Source organism: Hevea brasiliensis, chromosome 3 (assembly GCF_030052815.1).
Source record: "Hevea brasiliensis isolate MT/VB/25A 57/8 chromosome 3, ASM3005281v1, whole genome shotgun sequence".
Lineage (NCBI taxonomy): Eukaryota > Viridiplantae > Streptophyta > Magnoliopsida > Malpighiales > Euphorbiaceae > Hevea > Hevea brasiliensis.
The window spans coordinates 101,012,531-101,030,216 of record NC_079495.1 but is presented as its reverse complement, the minus strand read 5'-3'; the positions used below and the strand labels follow the sequence as shown (position 1 = coordinate 101,030,216).

Sequence of the window (17,686 nt, the reverse complement as noted above, 5' to 3'; positions counted from 1 at the left end):
TTGTTTAAGAGATCCTGAAAGCGAGTGGGAGGATGTGTTTTGGTGAATATATCAGCGGTTTGGCTGACAGAGGAGACAGGAATCAAACATATAGTGCCATGAGTAACATGATGACATATAAAATGATAATCAATTTCGATGTGTTTGGTACGCTCATAAAATACATCATCATGAGAAATCTGTATGGCACTTCTATTATCGCAATGAAGCATTGTGGCAGAAGAATGAGTGACACCCAAATCAGTTAATAACCACCGTAACCAAAGTAATTCAGATGTAACATCAGCAAGAGCATGATTTTCAGATTCTGTGCTAGAACGTGCAACAACAGTTTGCTTTTTGCTACTCCAAGAGATAAGAGAATTACCCAAGAAGAAACAATAACCAGTTATAGAGCGACGATCTGTCAGATCATTAGCCCAATCAGCATCAGAGTAGCTAGATAATACTAGGGAGGAGGTAGCAAAAAAGTGCAAACCATGAAAAAGAGTGCCTTTAATATAATGAAGGATTCGAAGTACTGTAGAGAAATGAGTTGAGCGAGGGGTAGACATAAACTGGTTAACCAGATGAACAGCTTATGAAATATCAGGTCGAGTAACTGTGAGATAAACAAGACTCCCGACAAGCTGTCGATATAAAGTAGGATCATCAAGAGGAGTGCCTTCAAGAGGTGTAAGTTTGCAATTGAGCTCCAATGGGGTTGATACTGTTTTGCTATCAGTGATTCCTACTCGAGAAAGTAAATCGAATGCATATTTGGCTTGAGATAGATAATAGCCATCAGAATTTTGAGAAACTTTAAGACCCAAAAAATAGCTGAGAGAACCCAGGTCTTTCATTTCAAAATGCTGATTGAGATAATGTTGTAACTCTAAAATACCAGATGAATCATCTCCTGTTATTATCTTATCATCAACATAAAGCAACAGAAGAACAATACCACTGTCAGTTCGACGAGTGAATAATGCAGAATCATGTGGATTAGAGAGAAAACTAAGTTGAGCAAGAGTGGAACTAAATTTGGCAAACCAGGCCCTGGGAGCTTGTTTTAATCCATATAAGTCTCGCTGAAGTTTGCAAACCTTATAAAGAGAATGATAACCAGGAGGAGGATGCATATAAACCTCTTCTGTTAAATCACCATAAAGAAAAGCATTTTTTACATCCATCTGGAAAAGTTTCCATTTACGAACTGCAGCAATAGCTAAGAGACTGTGAATAGATGTTAATCAGGTCACTGGAGCAAAAGTTTCTTCATAGTCGATACCATACTCTTGAGTGTACCCTTTGGCTACTAAGCGAGCTTTGTAGCGTTCAATAGTTCCATCAGAACGGGTCTTGATTTTGTAAATCTATTTGCAACCAATAGGGGTCTTGTTTGGTGGAAGATCAACTAAATCCCAAGTATGAGTTTTCTCTAAAGCCTGAAGTTCGTCAGTCATAGCTTGCAGCCAAAGAGGGTCAGTACTTGCCTCACAATAAGAACGAGGCTCATGAAGGGTTGCAATAGTAGAGTAACAATGAAAATCAGAAAAATAATAAGGAGTTTCTCTTACACGGGTAGAACGACGAAGAGTAGTGCTAGGAGGAGATGCAGGCGCAGGTACTGGATCAACAACTAGTGCAGATTCAATAAGGGCAGGTGTAGTTGGGCTAATATTGAGCACATCAGAATCACCTGGATCAGGACTTGAAAACAGCTCTTTGGAGGAGTCAGTGAAAAATAGAGAGTCAATATTGACAGAGTGATAAAATTTGGAAAGAGAAGAGAACATAGTATTATCCCAAAAGGTAACATGATGAGAGATGCGTAACTTATTAGAAACAGGATCCCAACAACGATACTCTTTGTGTTCAATGCCATAACCAAGAAAACAACATAGACGAGCACGAGGTTCTAATTTGGTATGTTCATGAGGTTGTAAAAGAACAAAAGAAACACATCCAAAAGGTTTGAGGATGGAATAGTTAGGAGGTTGTCCAAACAACTTTTCAAAAGGAGATAAATTATGAAGAACTAAGGTAGGAAGACGGTTAATAATATAAACAGCATGAAGAGCTGCTTCTCCTCAAAATTATTCTGGACATGAGACAGAAAGAAGAAGAGTACATACAGAATCAAGAATATGGCGATGCTTGCGTTCGGCTCACCCATTCTGTTGAGAGGTGTGAGGACAAGAACGTTGAACAACGGTGCCTTGTTGACTAAGAAACTGAAGTAAAGAAGAATCTCGATATTCCATGACATTGTCTATTCGGAGAATTTTAATGTCACAAGAGAACTGAGCTTTAATCATTTTTGCAAATGTGATGTAAATTTGTGATAACTCAGATCGATGTTTCAAAAAATATATCCAAGTAAATCGAGAATAATTATCAATAAATATCACAAAATAATGAAAATCATTTATTGAAGAAATAGGAGAAGGACCCCAAATGTCAGAATAAATTAAACCAAAAGGAGTGTCTGAAGTAGTATTATTATGAGAAAAAGATAATGCAGGTTGTTTTGCAAGCTGACAATTTAAACAATTAAATGACTCAAACTTAGTAGATCCTAATAATCCACGAGAAATTAAAGGTTGAATTTTACTAACAGAAGCATGACCAAGATGAAGATGCCATTGGTGAATGGAGGAATTAGGGATTGTAGCTGCAGACACAAATCTCTGAGAAAGATGTAAAGATGCAAGCTCAAATAATTGACCCACTCTGCAACCCTTCCCAAGAATCTATTCCGTTTGTGGATCTTGTACCTGGACACCATGGGGAGAAAAAATAACATTTATTCCTTTTTCACACAACTGACCAACAGAAATAAGATTGAGTGCCAAATTAGGGATATAATAGGTGTCAGGGAGATGAAGATTTGAGGTAGACACATGACCAGTATGTGTGATGTTCATTTTAGTACCATTTGTAGTATGGATTGGTGGTAAGGAAGATACTGGTTTTGCAGAAGATAAGAATTTAAGATTAGTGGTCATATGATTACAACATGCAGAGTCAAAAAGCCAATAAGAATTACCCAGAGTGGCAGACATGGCAGCAGGAGAATTAGAAGAGATAACCTATTTGAATAGTGTCTCAAGATCACTCATGGTGATGGCAATAGAACCCTCAGTAGCAGCAACAATAGTGACAGAGGAAGATCCAAGCTTTGAGACATTCTTGAATTTTGAATGCCCTATTTTTGGTCTTGGAGGGCGTGTGGGACAATGTTTAAGAATATGACCGTAACCATGACAATATCTGCATTCTATAGTAGGACAATATGCAAAAGCATGACCAATTTGATTACAATTCTTACAGAGTTGATTGCCAGATTTCTGATGGGATGATCGAGTAGTTGCAAGAGCAATTTCAAATTGAGGAGTTTTATCTAAACTGAGACGAGTCTCTTCAAAAATAATCTCTTGAATAGTAGTATCAATTGATAGAAGTGGATTTCGATGTAGCAGGGACACTCGAACGGCCTCATATTTTAATCGAAAAGCCATTAGAACTTGAATGAGATGAAGATGATCTTCACTGATTTTGGCCTGAGATATTTAATTCCAAATGGGTTGGACCTGGGTAAGAAAATCATTCACAGATTGACCTGCTTCTTATTTCAGATTATGAAGAGTAGTCCAAAACTGATAATAGTGGGCAAGTCCTATGGTCTGATATCGATTAGCCAAAAAATCTCATATTTGTTTTACAGAGTCATAATTAGCAAATTGGATGTGGATGGACGAGACAGAGGTATTGCGAAACCAAGTGATGATCTGATGATTTTTACTATCCCAATCCTCAAGACGGTCAGCAAATTTTGCATCAGTTTCATCGTTCTCTCTTGTCGGCGTAATGATATCTCCGGTAATAATACGCCAAAGCTTGCGACCTATAAAAAAACTTTTCATTCCTTAAACCCAAAGATTATAGTTGGAACCAGTCAAAACTGTTGCAATAGATTTTGAAATATCAGATTTCTATATTGATAACAAGATGAGGAGGAAAAAAAATGGTATAATAACATGAATGAAAGAATGAACCAGAACAGGTTGTAGAGAGAGAAGAGAGACCCCAGAAACTAGAAATAAAAGTTTTAAGGCTCTGATACCATGTTAGAAGAAAGAATACAAGTAATGAAGGAAATGATTGTGTATTTATCCGTGTCCTATTTACAGAGATATTACATCTATTTATACATGAGAATATGAGCTAATTTAGACAAGAATAATAATTGTTGTAATTATACTACACTAATCTCCTATAATTATGCTAATTACTGTAATTATGTTACACAAATCTCTTATAATCATGCTAATTGCTTTAATTATGCTAACAATGAGATTACAAATTTAAATTTTAATTAAAATATAATCACTAAAAAAATTAAATAATTGGAATAAAGAAGTAATTTGTATATAGAAAGTTAAATGATCATGCGTAAAATTGCTTAATAAGAGCATGCATGAGCATGACAAGGGACAAGTTGATTTGCAGTGTGATTTTATGAGATTGTTTAGAAGGAAAGACATGGTAGTACTAGAAAGGCAGCACAAATTTATGGTCGATAAAGAAGAAAAACAAAAATGAAGAGAAGTGGGGTATTGTTTTGGAATAGGAAATGGTTGAAGAAAGAGATGATTATTTTGTAGATTTAGACTTTCTTCATAATAAATTATTTATAAAAAAAGAATTTAATTAAATTTTTATATAATAATATTTAATATTTATTTTTTTACAACTAAAAAAGAATTGAATTCGTTCGAATTGATAAAAATATGAGTAAAATAATAATGAACGGAATGTATTTTAAATTTTTTTCGAGGGAGAGAGAGAGATAATATAAAAGAAAAACTTGCCCCGTGAGAAGTGTTTGGAGGGATTGACAGCTAAACATCCTTTGACGCTTCCTTCGCTGCTTTCGATGCCTCTCCTCTTTATCTCTCTTTTCTCCGATCACGAGCAGATTCCTTTCCTTTGCGCGTACAACATTAACTATTCTCCCTCTATTGCACGTGCTTCTCTTTCTCCACGTGACCCCCCTCCCCTCCTGCTCTTCTTCCAAAAATATGGGCGCGAACTATTTCTTTATGCAAACAGATCTTGCATCATACCTAGCTACCTACTCTCTCTCTCTCTCTCAATATATTTTCTTTTCTTTTCTTTTCTTTTCTTTTATTTTCATCAGTTTTCAAATTATTCCTCCCAACTTACCCCATTGCTCCAATGTGTTACCTTGAGATCAGTGTGTATAAATATATATGAAAAATCGCTACCAGCTATGAAGCAGTATAGTGGCCTGGCCAGACCTGGAAATCAAACAAAAGAAGCTGAATTTGAATTTGACACTTTTATGGTGGATGATGAAGAGTTTGAAGAGAGAGTTACACGGAAAGAAGAATATCAAGCCAAGGAAATTTCAATGAAAATTGAAATTCTCTTACAATTTTCCTAATATTTTTGTTGATTTTATTATTCCATGTGAGTTTAAGTATATATGCCAAGGAAGGGCAAAATTGCTCAAATCAATTTTGTTCAAGTCAATCTTATTAAATATCATTTAAGAATAAGATATATTGTGATCTTTCAAAGGAAATTTTGATTTATCAAAACTTTAAAATTTGAAGCCGAATTTATCTCAAATGGAGGAGAATAGTGTGAGAGATAATCAATTCATCATTGTTCGGTCCAGAAATTAACTCGAGGTCGATTTTTTTTTTTTTAAATGTGGGTGAATGACGCGGTGCTAAATTAAAAATGAGTATTTAAAGTCTCACTTAGTTTAAAATTTCTATTATAATTTGGATTTTTTTAAATTCCTATTAGCTTTTGTTTGTTATTTCTAGTTTATTTAGGGCACTAAAATATTATTCCTAATTCGTTTAGGTCTTTTAAATTATTTTCCTATTAGGTTAAAATTTAAAATTCTATAAATACTCATTCTATTTTCATTATGTATATTCTTCCTCATAAAACTTTCTTTTTTATTTTATTTTAAATTTTGGATTAAGTCATGTGTTTATCTTAAGGTTTTAGATTAGATCTTGTTAATTTTTAAAGGTGGGTCATGAATAATTTTTTTTTTCTGCACAACACATTGTATCAAAGAAAATAGAAAAAGAGATAACAAATGGAAAATTGACAAAAATCTGATCAATTGAGGAAAAAACTTTCCGTGAGTTAGAACAGAGGGAGAGCAGAGGTAACAAATGGTTTTTGTTGAAGAATCGATGGTGTATTTGTTTTTAAAACAAGTAACAAATTTAGCTACAACAATGACAATAGTGCATCAGCTTAATATATATATATATATATCTCCAATTAAAAATGCCACTAAAAAATTTAATGCTCTCATTTGTTTCAACACAATTATATTTCTTTGAAAATTTGTATCATGGCATGCTATGGCTCGCATTAGAGCTCTAGAAAAAATATGTGTCATTCAAATTATTATCCGAGAATTTTAATTTTTTATAATATAAAAATAAAAATTTAATTAATCATGATAACTGCAAATATTATTTAAAATATATTATGTAATTAATGATTTTCTTTTAATAAGATTAAAGTTATAAAATTTTATATTTGAGTTTTAATAATATATAAAACAAAATAATTCGTTTCAACAAATATCACATATATGGTTTATTAAATTAGTCTAAAATAATCATTTTGTGAACTTAAAAATGTTTTTCATGTAAAATATTAAGTGATACTATAAAATTAGGAAAAAAAAATTATCTGAATTTAATTTATTATAAATTTAATATATAAATTTTATTTATTTTATATGATAATTTCACCATATATATTATATTTTAAATTCATCATCAGATTAGAGAAGAATTTTCCATACTTCCAAATATCATATCGTTATTGTCTCTTTGATATGCAATTCCAACATATTGAGTGATACTATATAGGTTTACATTAAAGAGTAAAATTAAATAAAACCCTCTCCTTTCATCCATTTATGGGCCGATCGCGTCTGTTCATTGGTTGGGCTTCCTCAGGGGCTTGGGTAATCTGAACTAGGGCTGGGAACTATCTTTGTTGGTGTGCCCATTTTTAGGATCTAATTAAATCTGTGCTCGTAAATCCATCTTCTTGTTATTAATCCAAAAAATTACTTTTATCAAGGAAGATAATACATCCACATGAAACAAAATTTAATTAGTAAATCCCACTAATACAAATGAAAATCAACAACAGGAACTTCCATTATAAAAAGAAAAGAAACAGCAACAACGGAACATGTCTTTATTGGACAATGCAAATATGGAATACAGTTATGTATTGGCCATGACAAGACCTGAAAACAGAGTATAATAGACTCAATTAGCTTTCCTACAGTTGGTCCTGATCTGGCCACTTGTGCCTGTAAGTGGGCTGAGGTTTCCCATCTTCACCATTGCATTGGCAAAATCTGTACTGAAAGATGTTGGATTGGTGCTATAAGCTCTGACTTGAGCGTCTGTAGAACCTCCACTGAAGAGTTGTTGGTCAGAGTGCAGGAGTCCCTTTTGGCTCAACAAATTCCTGAAATAAGCATTATCAAAAGCATTTGGACTAGTGAGATCAAGAGGAGCGAGTGTATTGTCTCCTCCAGAGGTAGGACAATTGGCTTTTAGTGATGTTGCAAATGAAGAATCTATGTTGGTTTCGTTGTAAATCCTGTTGCGAAATATTGTGCATCTTGCTTGTCCAATTGTATGAGCTCCTGCAACAATAATTAATATTCAAGAAAAAAAAAACTCATTATTTTTCCAACATTTGATGGTTTTTCACTAGACATTCTAAAAAATACACACCTGAGACAGCCACCATTTCTTTAGTAGTGAAACCTTTGCTGGAGAAATTAGAGATGAGAAGGCTGAGATCTGAAAATGGAGAAGGTATGTTGGTAGAAGCAGCACTAAAACTTGCTGTGGTTGAATCTCTTCTGCCTAATTGAACTGTCCAACTAGGTCCACCCAACTGAAACAAATCCAAGAATTCAACCAATAATTATACATTTATCATATTATAATTATACTATCAAAACAATCTCAGAAAAAAAAAAGTACAATATGACATCAGCCTTTTTTTTAGTGTAATTGACTTTAATTGAGATTTAAATTTAAAATTTCATAATTTTCTTAGAGAAATTAATATAATTGAATTAAAATTTATTGGTGCATTACGTTTAGTTAATATATGGTAATTTTAGTTCTTACAGCAACAACAGAGTCTCTAGCAGCAACGGCTAAGATATCTGCACAGGAAACCACACCAGGGCATGAACTCTCCAATTGGGATTTAATCTTGTCAATAACTTCAAAGCCCCTTAGAGAATTATTGTTAGCCGGTGCTGTCTTCTCACCTGTCGCTCCATCCAACAATACTGATGCATCACATCCCTGGTCATATATTAATTTTTTATATATAAGCTCACACATACTATATGCAACACAATTATGCGTTCTCAAATAGATATGTGAGTTTCACACTTCATATTGACATATATAAAATTATGATGTCTCATGTTAGATATGCAATCTGATTAAAGTGATTAAAAATCCTTTTTTTTGGTTGTCTTGTGCAATTCCCACTTCATCTTCAACACAGGTAATAATAATAATAATAATAATAATAATAATAATAATAATAATAATAAAGAAAAACAGAGGGCTAAAGTTGAAAGAGAAATGATAAAACCATGCAAAAAGACGAGTTAAATGTTGACATAGAAAAGAGAGATTATTATTAGAAATCGGCATAGGCTCTAGAAAGTCAGTATCGTCGGCTACACTTATGTTCCTGTACCAGACAGCATTTAATTAATGTTTTTTTTTTTTCTTTTGGGATTGTCTAAATTTATCAATTATAAATTCAACACACAAATAAATAAATTTTATATATTTAATAAGTGAATCTCATAATATTTTATATCTTAATTAATAATAAACAAAAAAAATATGCAAATTAAAAGTTTTTTTTCTAAACTTAATCTATTATAAATTCAAGACGTAAATATGTAAAATTTATGTATTTAATAAGTAGAAATTATATATTTAGTTAATAAATAAATCTATCATATATGTTGTATATTGAGTTCATGATAGATTAAATTTAAGCAAAAAATCCTCATATCATGTTAAATAAGACTCTTAAGCATCTATTATCAAAGTCAAAGTTACAGATAATGAAGGACTTAATACATTACAGGCATAATATTTATTTGAGATTTCCTTCTAAATCAAATAGAATTTGAAATTTATAAAATATTCCATGAAAGCATGCGTGATTAAGTTGTGAAAGTTGTGAAATTTAACAAATAGACTTCCAAGAATCAATTTCAGCAGGTCAGCAAATATCAGTATTTAGAAATCGATTTTAAACATTGTTCTTCCTCTCAATCTACAATTGTGTTGAAGCAAAGTCTTGAAAAAGTACTTCCCAGTGGATGGAAAAAAAAAATCTGGAAAAAAGCAGGCACTTGAAAAAAGTTATGGAGTTGTGGACCATTATTCCAACCATAATACGTGTTGAAAAGCTGTAGATTGTGTTATAAATTGTGGTTACAGATGCTTAAAAATTCTGCATGCTCTTTGCAAAACATAAAGATTTTTTTTATCATCAGTGTTTATGAAATAATATGTTAATGGCCAAAAACAAGTTGCCATATAAAGTTGATGATGAAGCAGGAAAACTCATGAAATTTTTGCTGAAAGCAGCCAAACTAGGACCAAAAAGGAGCACGTAGAGTACTCTGAGAAACAGCAACCATGCATATCAACTTAACACATTGAAATCTTTTAGAAATGGCTTTTTATGGTTTTATCATAATCCCTTGCATGCAATAATGTATATGGAGAATGAATATGTGGTGATATATGAAAAAGAGAGAGAAATGACTTGCATTAACAAAGCAGTCATGGAAATGAAGACGAAGCAATGATGCACCCATACGAGCCTCACTGGATACAGCAGAGTTTACAGCTGACTTAATGGAGGAGAGGGCACTGGGGCATGTTGTTGAATAGAAAGTAGAAGATAACTGAGCAGAGGCGATTCCAACAAGAAAATAAAATGCCCCTATAAGGAATTTAAAGGTTGTGAGAGTTGGAGAGGAAGAATTAAAGGAAGCCATATCTAATGACCTTTCTGTAATGAAAGAAGAAATTATTAATATGAGGTTGATCTGCTCAGTTTGCTTGGCTATGCTCTGGGGATCCCGGCCTATTTATAAGAGCTCCTCCTTGACAACTGTGCATTTCTTTTATTGATATAGTCAACGCTCCTAAAAAAATAAGATAATTTAATTAGGAAGCAAGATTATCTAAAGAAGATGGAAGCTGAGGTTGTAGTTTCCTCTTCTTGTTAAAAAATCCATGGTTAGGGATAGTAAAAGTTCCCACACTCTCAATCCGTCCCATCTCAAACTCGTTAATTTTTTCTGATTTTATTCTGATTTTGATATTATGCAAAGTGAAAACCGAAAAACCTTTTCTCATGCTCTAATTTTTATAATCTAACTCACACAGTAACATATTATTATTTTTTTATTAAAAATAATTTATTTTAATATATTTATGTATTTAGATATTATAATTTAAAAAAATATGAATATAATATTAAAATTATATATAAATTTTATATTTCTAATTTATATTTTATTCTTATCCCAACTTCGAGTGATTCGATCCCAACCTGCCCCATTGCCGGTGAGCCATTCAAACCAAATGAATGCTTTGGTTAATAAAGGGAAGCATTATAATATATATTATTAAGTCTATTATTTTAATCTAACCAAAGGTGAAAACATATAATATTTGTATGACGATATTACTTAGCGGTGTTATTAATATCTACATTAAAAAAAGGGAGAAAAGAAAATTTTAATAATTCAAACGTTGATCCACTAATTTAATAATTAAACGTTTATCTCGTCATTTGTGAAATCATAATTCAAAATATGATCTTTTTTTTTTCTAAAAAATTGACACATTCGAAAAATTAATAATAGTTAAAAAATTTTCAAACTATATATCCCAAAATAAATTAAAGAGAATGTATGAATACAATAATGAATTTTCCGAGAATCGGTCCATAATATTCTTTCATATGTTAGTGTCTTGAGTATATAACAAATAAGATTTAGGCAAGAATATGAGAAACATTATTTGCAACAAAAGGAATAAGATGGTGGAAGATATAATTCCCCCAAATAATTTTTTTTCTCCTCGCGCCATATTCTGCAAAAAATATATGCAAGTTTGACATCACATAAAAGTCTTATCCTGTCTCATATAAAAAATTAAATAGGATGAGCGTTTGACTCATATAATTTAATATTAAACTAATAACTATTCTCTTTAACTATTTAAATTTTAATGCAATTCTAAACATTGAATGCAACAATCATTCATCACAGCAAATATTTAAACATGCTATACACAAGGAAAAATACTTGGAACAATATTCAATATATATATATATATGGGAATTGATCTTCTAACTCTGTTACTTATTCTAAAGTTTTCATTTAATCCAAAATGTGAGAATCAATCACTTAGTGCCGTGTCTACCCCACAATTCATTTGGAACGAGAGTCAGTCGCAGAGTATCATCCCTACCTCGCAATCTATATCCATATATATAACTTAGCTAAAGAGTAGAGGCTATACACTTAGGACCTATTCTCCTTGTGAGGAAAACACAATTCAAGATGCCTAACAACTACATCACATTGCCATACAAGACCTACAAAAATAACCTAAACTAGTTCCATTTTTAAATTTTAACTCAAGTGCCTAAATTTCAGAATAATACAAAATTATTAATTGTATTCATAAAATTTCAAAAATATTATTATTTTAATTTATTTAGGCACCAATTAACCTAGCGCACTACTAAAAACAACAACTTTGAGTTATGGGTTTTTTTTTTGTAGAAACAGACACCTGAAACTTGTCTTGAGTATCTAAAAAATACTGCAAAAATTATAATATCGAATACTTTTCATAACAGTTCACTAATTACCCTAATTTGAGCAAAAACTCAGTCTCAAACACCAGAAGGCTATCAACGAGCCGAAAGTGCTTGCACGAATCTAAAGACATGTTGATTATGTTGATAATGTTAGTTTTTGAAAACAACAAGCGGAGGGGTCCAAAAATTCACTAAGAAATATCAACAGTCCATTGACGTTTTCAACAACAAAAATCATCCCAACCAATCTCAAATTAAATCTCTCAATGATACGTTAAATTCATCGGTGATCTTGAATCGTCTAAACATTTCCTTTGAGATATTACCAGAAAGTTCAAAGGCCAAAAACTTCATTCACCTAAATCAAGGCACAACGATTGGGAGGATAGATTTGAAGTGCAATGAGTCTTTATCAACCTATTTAAAACATATCACATGGTCTTTCAGTTTATCAATTCTTGAAATAAAATGCTTTGATAATTTGAAATACAAAGAATTAAATTCTAGAAAAATTTTAAATAAATTTTGAAAAATTTTAATATACTAAATTCATTAAAATACAAAAAAAAAATGCTATTTATCACAATTTTGGAAGTGAAAATAAGGGAAAAGCCAAAAAGAGTTAAATTTACCAAAAATATAAAAAATTTCTACTGTTTTTTTAATTTTATCACATATATCAAGATTATTTGCTTTGTCAAATGAGCAAAAGAAAAATCCCTAATAAAAATTTTAAAATTATTTTTTATATATTTAATTTTAAAAACTTGTCAATATTTTGGTGGGCCATGAACCTCTGGACTTGACATAACGAAAAAAATTTCCCCGTTTACGCTCAAATTAAGCTAAATTATTCCATTTTTCCATCTATATATGAAAATATTCTTAATTTTCACATATGATATTGCAACTTCAATTTTACTCATAAATTCATTTGTTTTTAATTTTATTTTGATAAAATCATTAAATAGTTATATTTATTTTAGCATTTTTGTATTCACTGATGAAAAATTCTTATAATATAGTTTAATTATAAAATTATATTTAAAAATTTTATTTGAGAATTTATAGTTTTAAAAAAAATTAATATAATCAAATTAAATTTTATTAAAATTTTTTTATAAGAAAATTTTCAGTTTAGAAAATGATATATATAAACGCTGACTTCGTCAATTCGGTGGTGGTCACTTCCACTTTGTTATATACTCTTTTTTTTTATTAACTTTTATGATTCCAAAATTTCAACGTAAAATATGTTTAGCTTTTCGGTTAAGTAAAACGCGTCCGGCCATGAAGAAAAACCTACAAAGATTCTCTAATCCAAACCTTGTCTTTCGTTCCGCATTTTACGGGAACAGGTTAAGCGGAGAAGTTATACTCCTGTTTGTCGTTATTATTAAAATTATTATTAAAAAATTTATTTTTTAAAATATATTAATAATAGAGTATTAAAAATGATTTAAAATTAAATTAAATAAGTTTTAGCTATAAAAATATTAAAATAATAAAATAATTTTTCCAAACTGTTTTTTTAACGACGTCTAAAATAATACTTTTATTCAGAAAAACAAATTTGAACCTCCAAACGTAATACTAAACAAGTATTATATTAATATTTTCTTACTTAAATATGATTCATTATGTATTCAAAATATAAAATATATAGTAAATCTCTCTATTAAATATATTGAATCCCACGTATCTATATCTTAAATCTATAATTAACTAGATTTAGACAAGAATTTTTTATTATAATATACATTTGTTATTCTATATAGGGTTAATACATAAAATTGTAAATTGATTATAATGTGACAATTAAACAAAAAAAGTAATTATAATTTATTAAAAGGAAAAACTATTTTTAATAAATTAGAAAATATTTTTTTTTATAGAACTCATAACTATTAATTTGTTATTGTAACATTTATTTATAATTTCATATAAGTTATTTTATATGGAATCATTGTAATAACATATAATTACTAGAAGAAAAGTTATCTATTTAGGTGAATTAATGAAAACTTCTTGCCTAAAACTGACTGGATTATATCTATTATTAGGTGAATATCACTCTCAACGATGAGGAAAATTTATAAAACTTAAAAAGTTTCAGCTTGGAATCTCATCACTAATTTTTTTGATGTCACAATATTTTATTAAAGTGTTTTTCAATGTGTTTGACTGTAAGAAATATTAAGTTTTTTATTAAATATGTAATCAGTTTATTTATACACTATTTTTTATATTAAAAAGAAATAAATATTAGATTTACAAAAATATTTAACTATATTTTGATGTATTACACTAAATTAATAAATGGGTGTAAAATATAATTAGAATACGTGATAATTATTTATTAACAAGGTATAAAGTATTCAAGATATTTGAAATTCATCTACTTATTTAATATATATATATATATAAATGTAATTAAATTAATGTAGGCAATAAATACATGGATAAATTATTGAGTGATCTCCATATGCATACACCTTCCATTACAATTATGTTTCAAAGAAAATTGATTTTTTCTTAAACAAAAATAACCTCCACATTTATTTTTTTTCAAATTATTTACCTTTATAATAATAAAAAAATAAATGATTACTTCTGCATTGTAACCCATTGTTAGGCTATTATTTAAAACAACTCAATTCTGCCTAAAAGAGATATAAATAATAAAAGTTCAAAGAATTGAAAATCCAATCTTTATGATTCAGTATTTAAAATATATTTTAGGTTTAGTTAATCGAGCCATTGAGAACTCCTTGCTGAAATTTATTAGTTTAGATGAAAACGGAATCCATTAAGTGCCTTAGAATCCAAATTATCAAATCAGAAGAACAAAAAATTGCAAACTAACCAAAGATTAACTAAATTTAATTAAAATATCATCAGTCTTTTTTTTTTTATTAAGTACGTAATATTTTTATATTTTGAAAAAGAATAATATTCAAGTAAAACTCTTTGAAAAATGATAATTTCAGAATTTAAATCTTTAATCTTATAAATATAATTTTTTTAGATTAATTTTACGTCATTAATTCAATTGCTTGGTAGAATTTTTAATATATTGTTAAGCGCGTTGAGGGGCAAGTAATGATGAACACGGCCAAGCGAAGAATTACACGGCAGATTGCTAATTGGCTACCCCACACGCTCGCTTAAAGCAAATAGCGTACTTATCCTAGTCATGATTTTCCAGCATGCGATTTTAATATAATTACAGTACATGACTAGACTTGCAAGTTTTTGGTCAACCAAAGATTCATTGTCGGATAATTGTCTCTCTTCCATTGATGGACGCATGCTATTGGACAAAGATTGACCGTGTTTTTCAGTTTTTTTTTTTTTTATGAAAATAAAAAAAAATAATTTAATTTGTTTTTCACAAGATAGCGTATTGAAATCTTTTTCAGAGGATTCAGGTTGAAATCCGACTAATTAAATAAAGTGTGAAGCTCATGAAAATAGAAAAATAAAAATACAATTCATGAACTAGCTTTGGAGTTGACATCAAATGCTGAATGTGTTAGCAGAGTCTTAATTATAAAGGAAGATAAAGAATCGTGTGAAATAATATTCTTTTAGAGATTTATTTTAATTTCATGATTTTATTATGAAATTTAATTAAAATTCATCTCTGCTTATGCTTATGAATCATAAATAAATTTAGCACTTCAAGTTCAACAAAACGGGCCCTTCCATTTCACATATATATATATATAATTTTCCATATATGCTACTGATACGGCTCATGATTCAGAATTTCAAACACGAATAAGAATTCAAAAAAGAAATTATTACTGAACTTTTTATTGATGGAATCATTTTATTTAAATGTATATAGGTTGTGTGATCACTTGACTAAATAGCCATCTCAATTATTTTGAAAATATTTTACTTTTGCAAATAAATTTTATTTTCAAAATTCCTCTAAGCAATAAATTAAATTTTCATTTAAAAGTTTAATTGAAATTAATTTTACCGATTGGAGTATAAAGTATAAGGAGTGAATAGTTCTCGAGTTCAAATCTATATATCTATTTATTCTCATATTATTTATTTTTATGATAAGAAAGAAAATGACTTATCTCTATTAATTTTTATTCATCCATTAAATATGTGTGAATGCTTTTAAAATATATATATTATTGTATAATGTCATATAATATTAAATTTTTTATTTCTAGTTATTTTTTATTATATTATTAATTTTATAAACTAAAATTAATAGTGAACACCCATATCAATAAATATCAATATTATTAATTTTTATTTGATATATAATATTTTACATAATTTTATATTTCTTTATGATATAGAAAAAAGCCTTAAAATAAGGTTAACAAATATATTAACACTAATAAATTAATAACTAAAATTTTCCTTTTATATAAAAAATAAAAAATATATGTTAATAGAATAAAAAATATTAACATTAGTATAATATTATTTTTAATTGAAATAATTACATTAAAAAATATATAAATAATTATTCAATTAACGGTAAAATATTTTGACAAATTAAATTATAACATATTTTTAAATTAAATTTTTTATGATTATTTTTTTAAAAGTAAACATTAAATTTCAATAAAGAAAGTTATTAAATCGAAAAAATTAAAATTCTATTAAATAATATAATATTTGTTTTTATATAAAAATTAAACTCTTTCTATTTCAAATATTAATTTGTGTTTATATTTATTATGAATTTATTAAATTAAAATAATAATTTATATTCAAAGTATAATTTTTAATTCCTTTTATATGTATTCACTATTTGTCAAGTTATGATAAGATTATAATATTAAAAAATTATTATATTTTTTTTATATGTACACAAATTAATTTTTCAAATTTTTAATAATGTACCATTTAAAATGAAAAAAAAATTAATATTATAAATTTTAGTCATTCTATTAATTATATTAATTTTACAATTAAACTCAATTTTTTAAATAATATATTTAAAATTTTCTCATATATATAATTTTTTTAAATGTGTAATTATATATTATTTAAAAATTTCAAATTCATATAATTTTCTCATATATTATATATTATAATTAATTTTTTTTATAAATCATTAAATATTAATTTTTTATAATATTTTTCTTTTTTGATATATATATATATATACACTAACTTATATATTAAGACAATAATTAAGAATTTTAAATTATTTAAACTTTGAAATTAAATTAAATAAATAAATATAATTAAAAATATTAAAAATAATAAAAAATAATTTAAATAAAGCTAATATTTTCCTTAATTCACACATTTATATATTATATAAATTTACTTTATTTTTATCATTCATTATTGATGTGGACTTGAAGTATCTTCTAAAATGCAGCTGGAGGGATTAAAAATGGGGAGAGGTCGTTGTCTTGACGGAACTGGAGGGATTAAAAATAGGGGTAAAAAAAAAAGTACAAATGGTGGTGTGGATATAAAAGAAAAAATAAAAAATAAAGTCCCCTGCGGATGATTTTTAAAACGAACATTTTGTTTATTGCGAATAGGAAATAAGTAATTTATATCGGATAATTTTTATATTTCCTCCCTAACTTTATCTCATGTTTTATTTTTATTCTTTAATTTTAATTGATTATCAAAAAATTTTTGAATTTTAATTTTGTTTCAGAAAAATCCATCTGCCTTATTATAACAGGTTTTTAGGAAAAAAAAAATAATTTTATTA

At 28.3% G+C, this 17,686-nt stretch overlaps 1 protein-coding gene across 1 annotated transcript; it reads right to left on the bottom strand.

The window, feature by feature from the left end:
• Positions 1 to 7,149: 7,149 nt before the first annotated feature.
• LOC131178708 (cationic peroxidase 1-like) lies at positions 7,150 to 10,189 on the bottom strand. Its single transcript, XM_058144200.1, has 4 exons — positions 9,899 to 10,189; positions 8,214 to 8,396; positions 7,809 to 7,974; positions 7,150 to 7,717 (listed from the first exon to the last, which is right to left on the bottom strand). The coding sequence occupies exons 1-4, from the start codon at positions 10,127 to 10,129 to the stop codon at positions 7,332 to 7,334; spliced, it is 966 nt and encodes a 321-aa protein (XP_058000183.1). The 5' UTR covers positions 10,130 to 10,189; the 3' UTR covers positions 7,150 to 7,331.
• Positions 10,190 to 17,686: the final 7,497 nt, after the last annotated feature.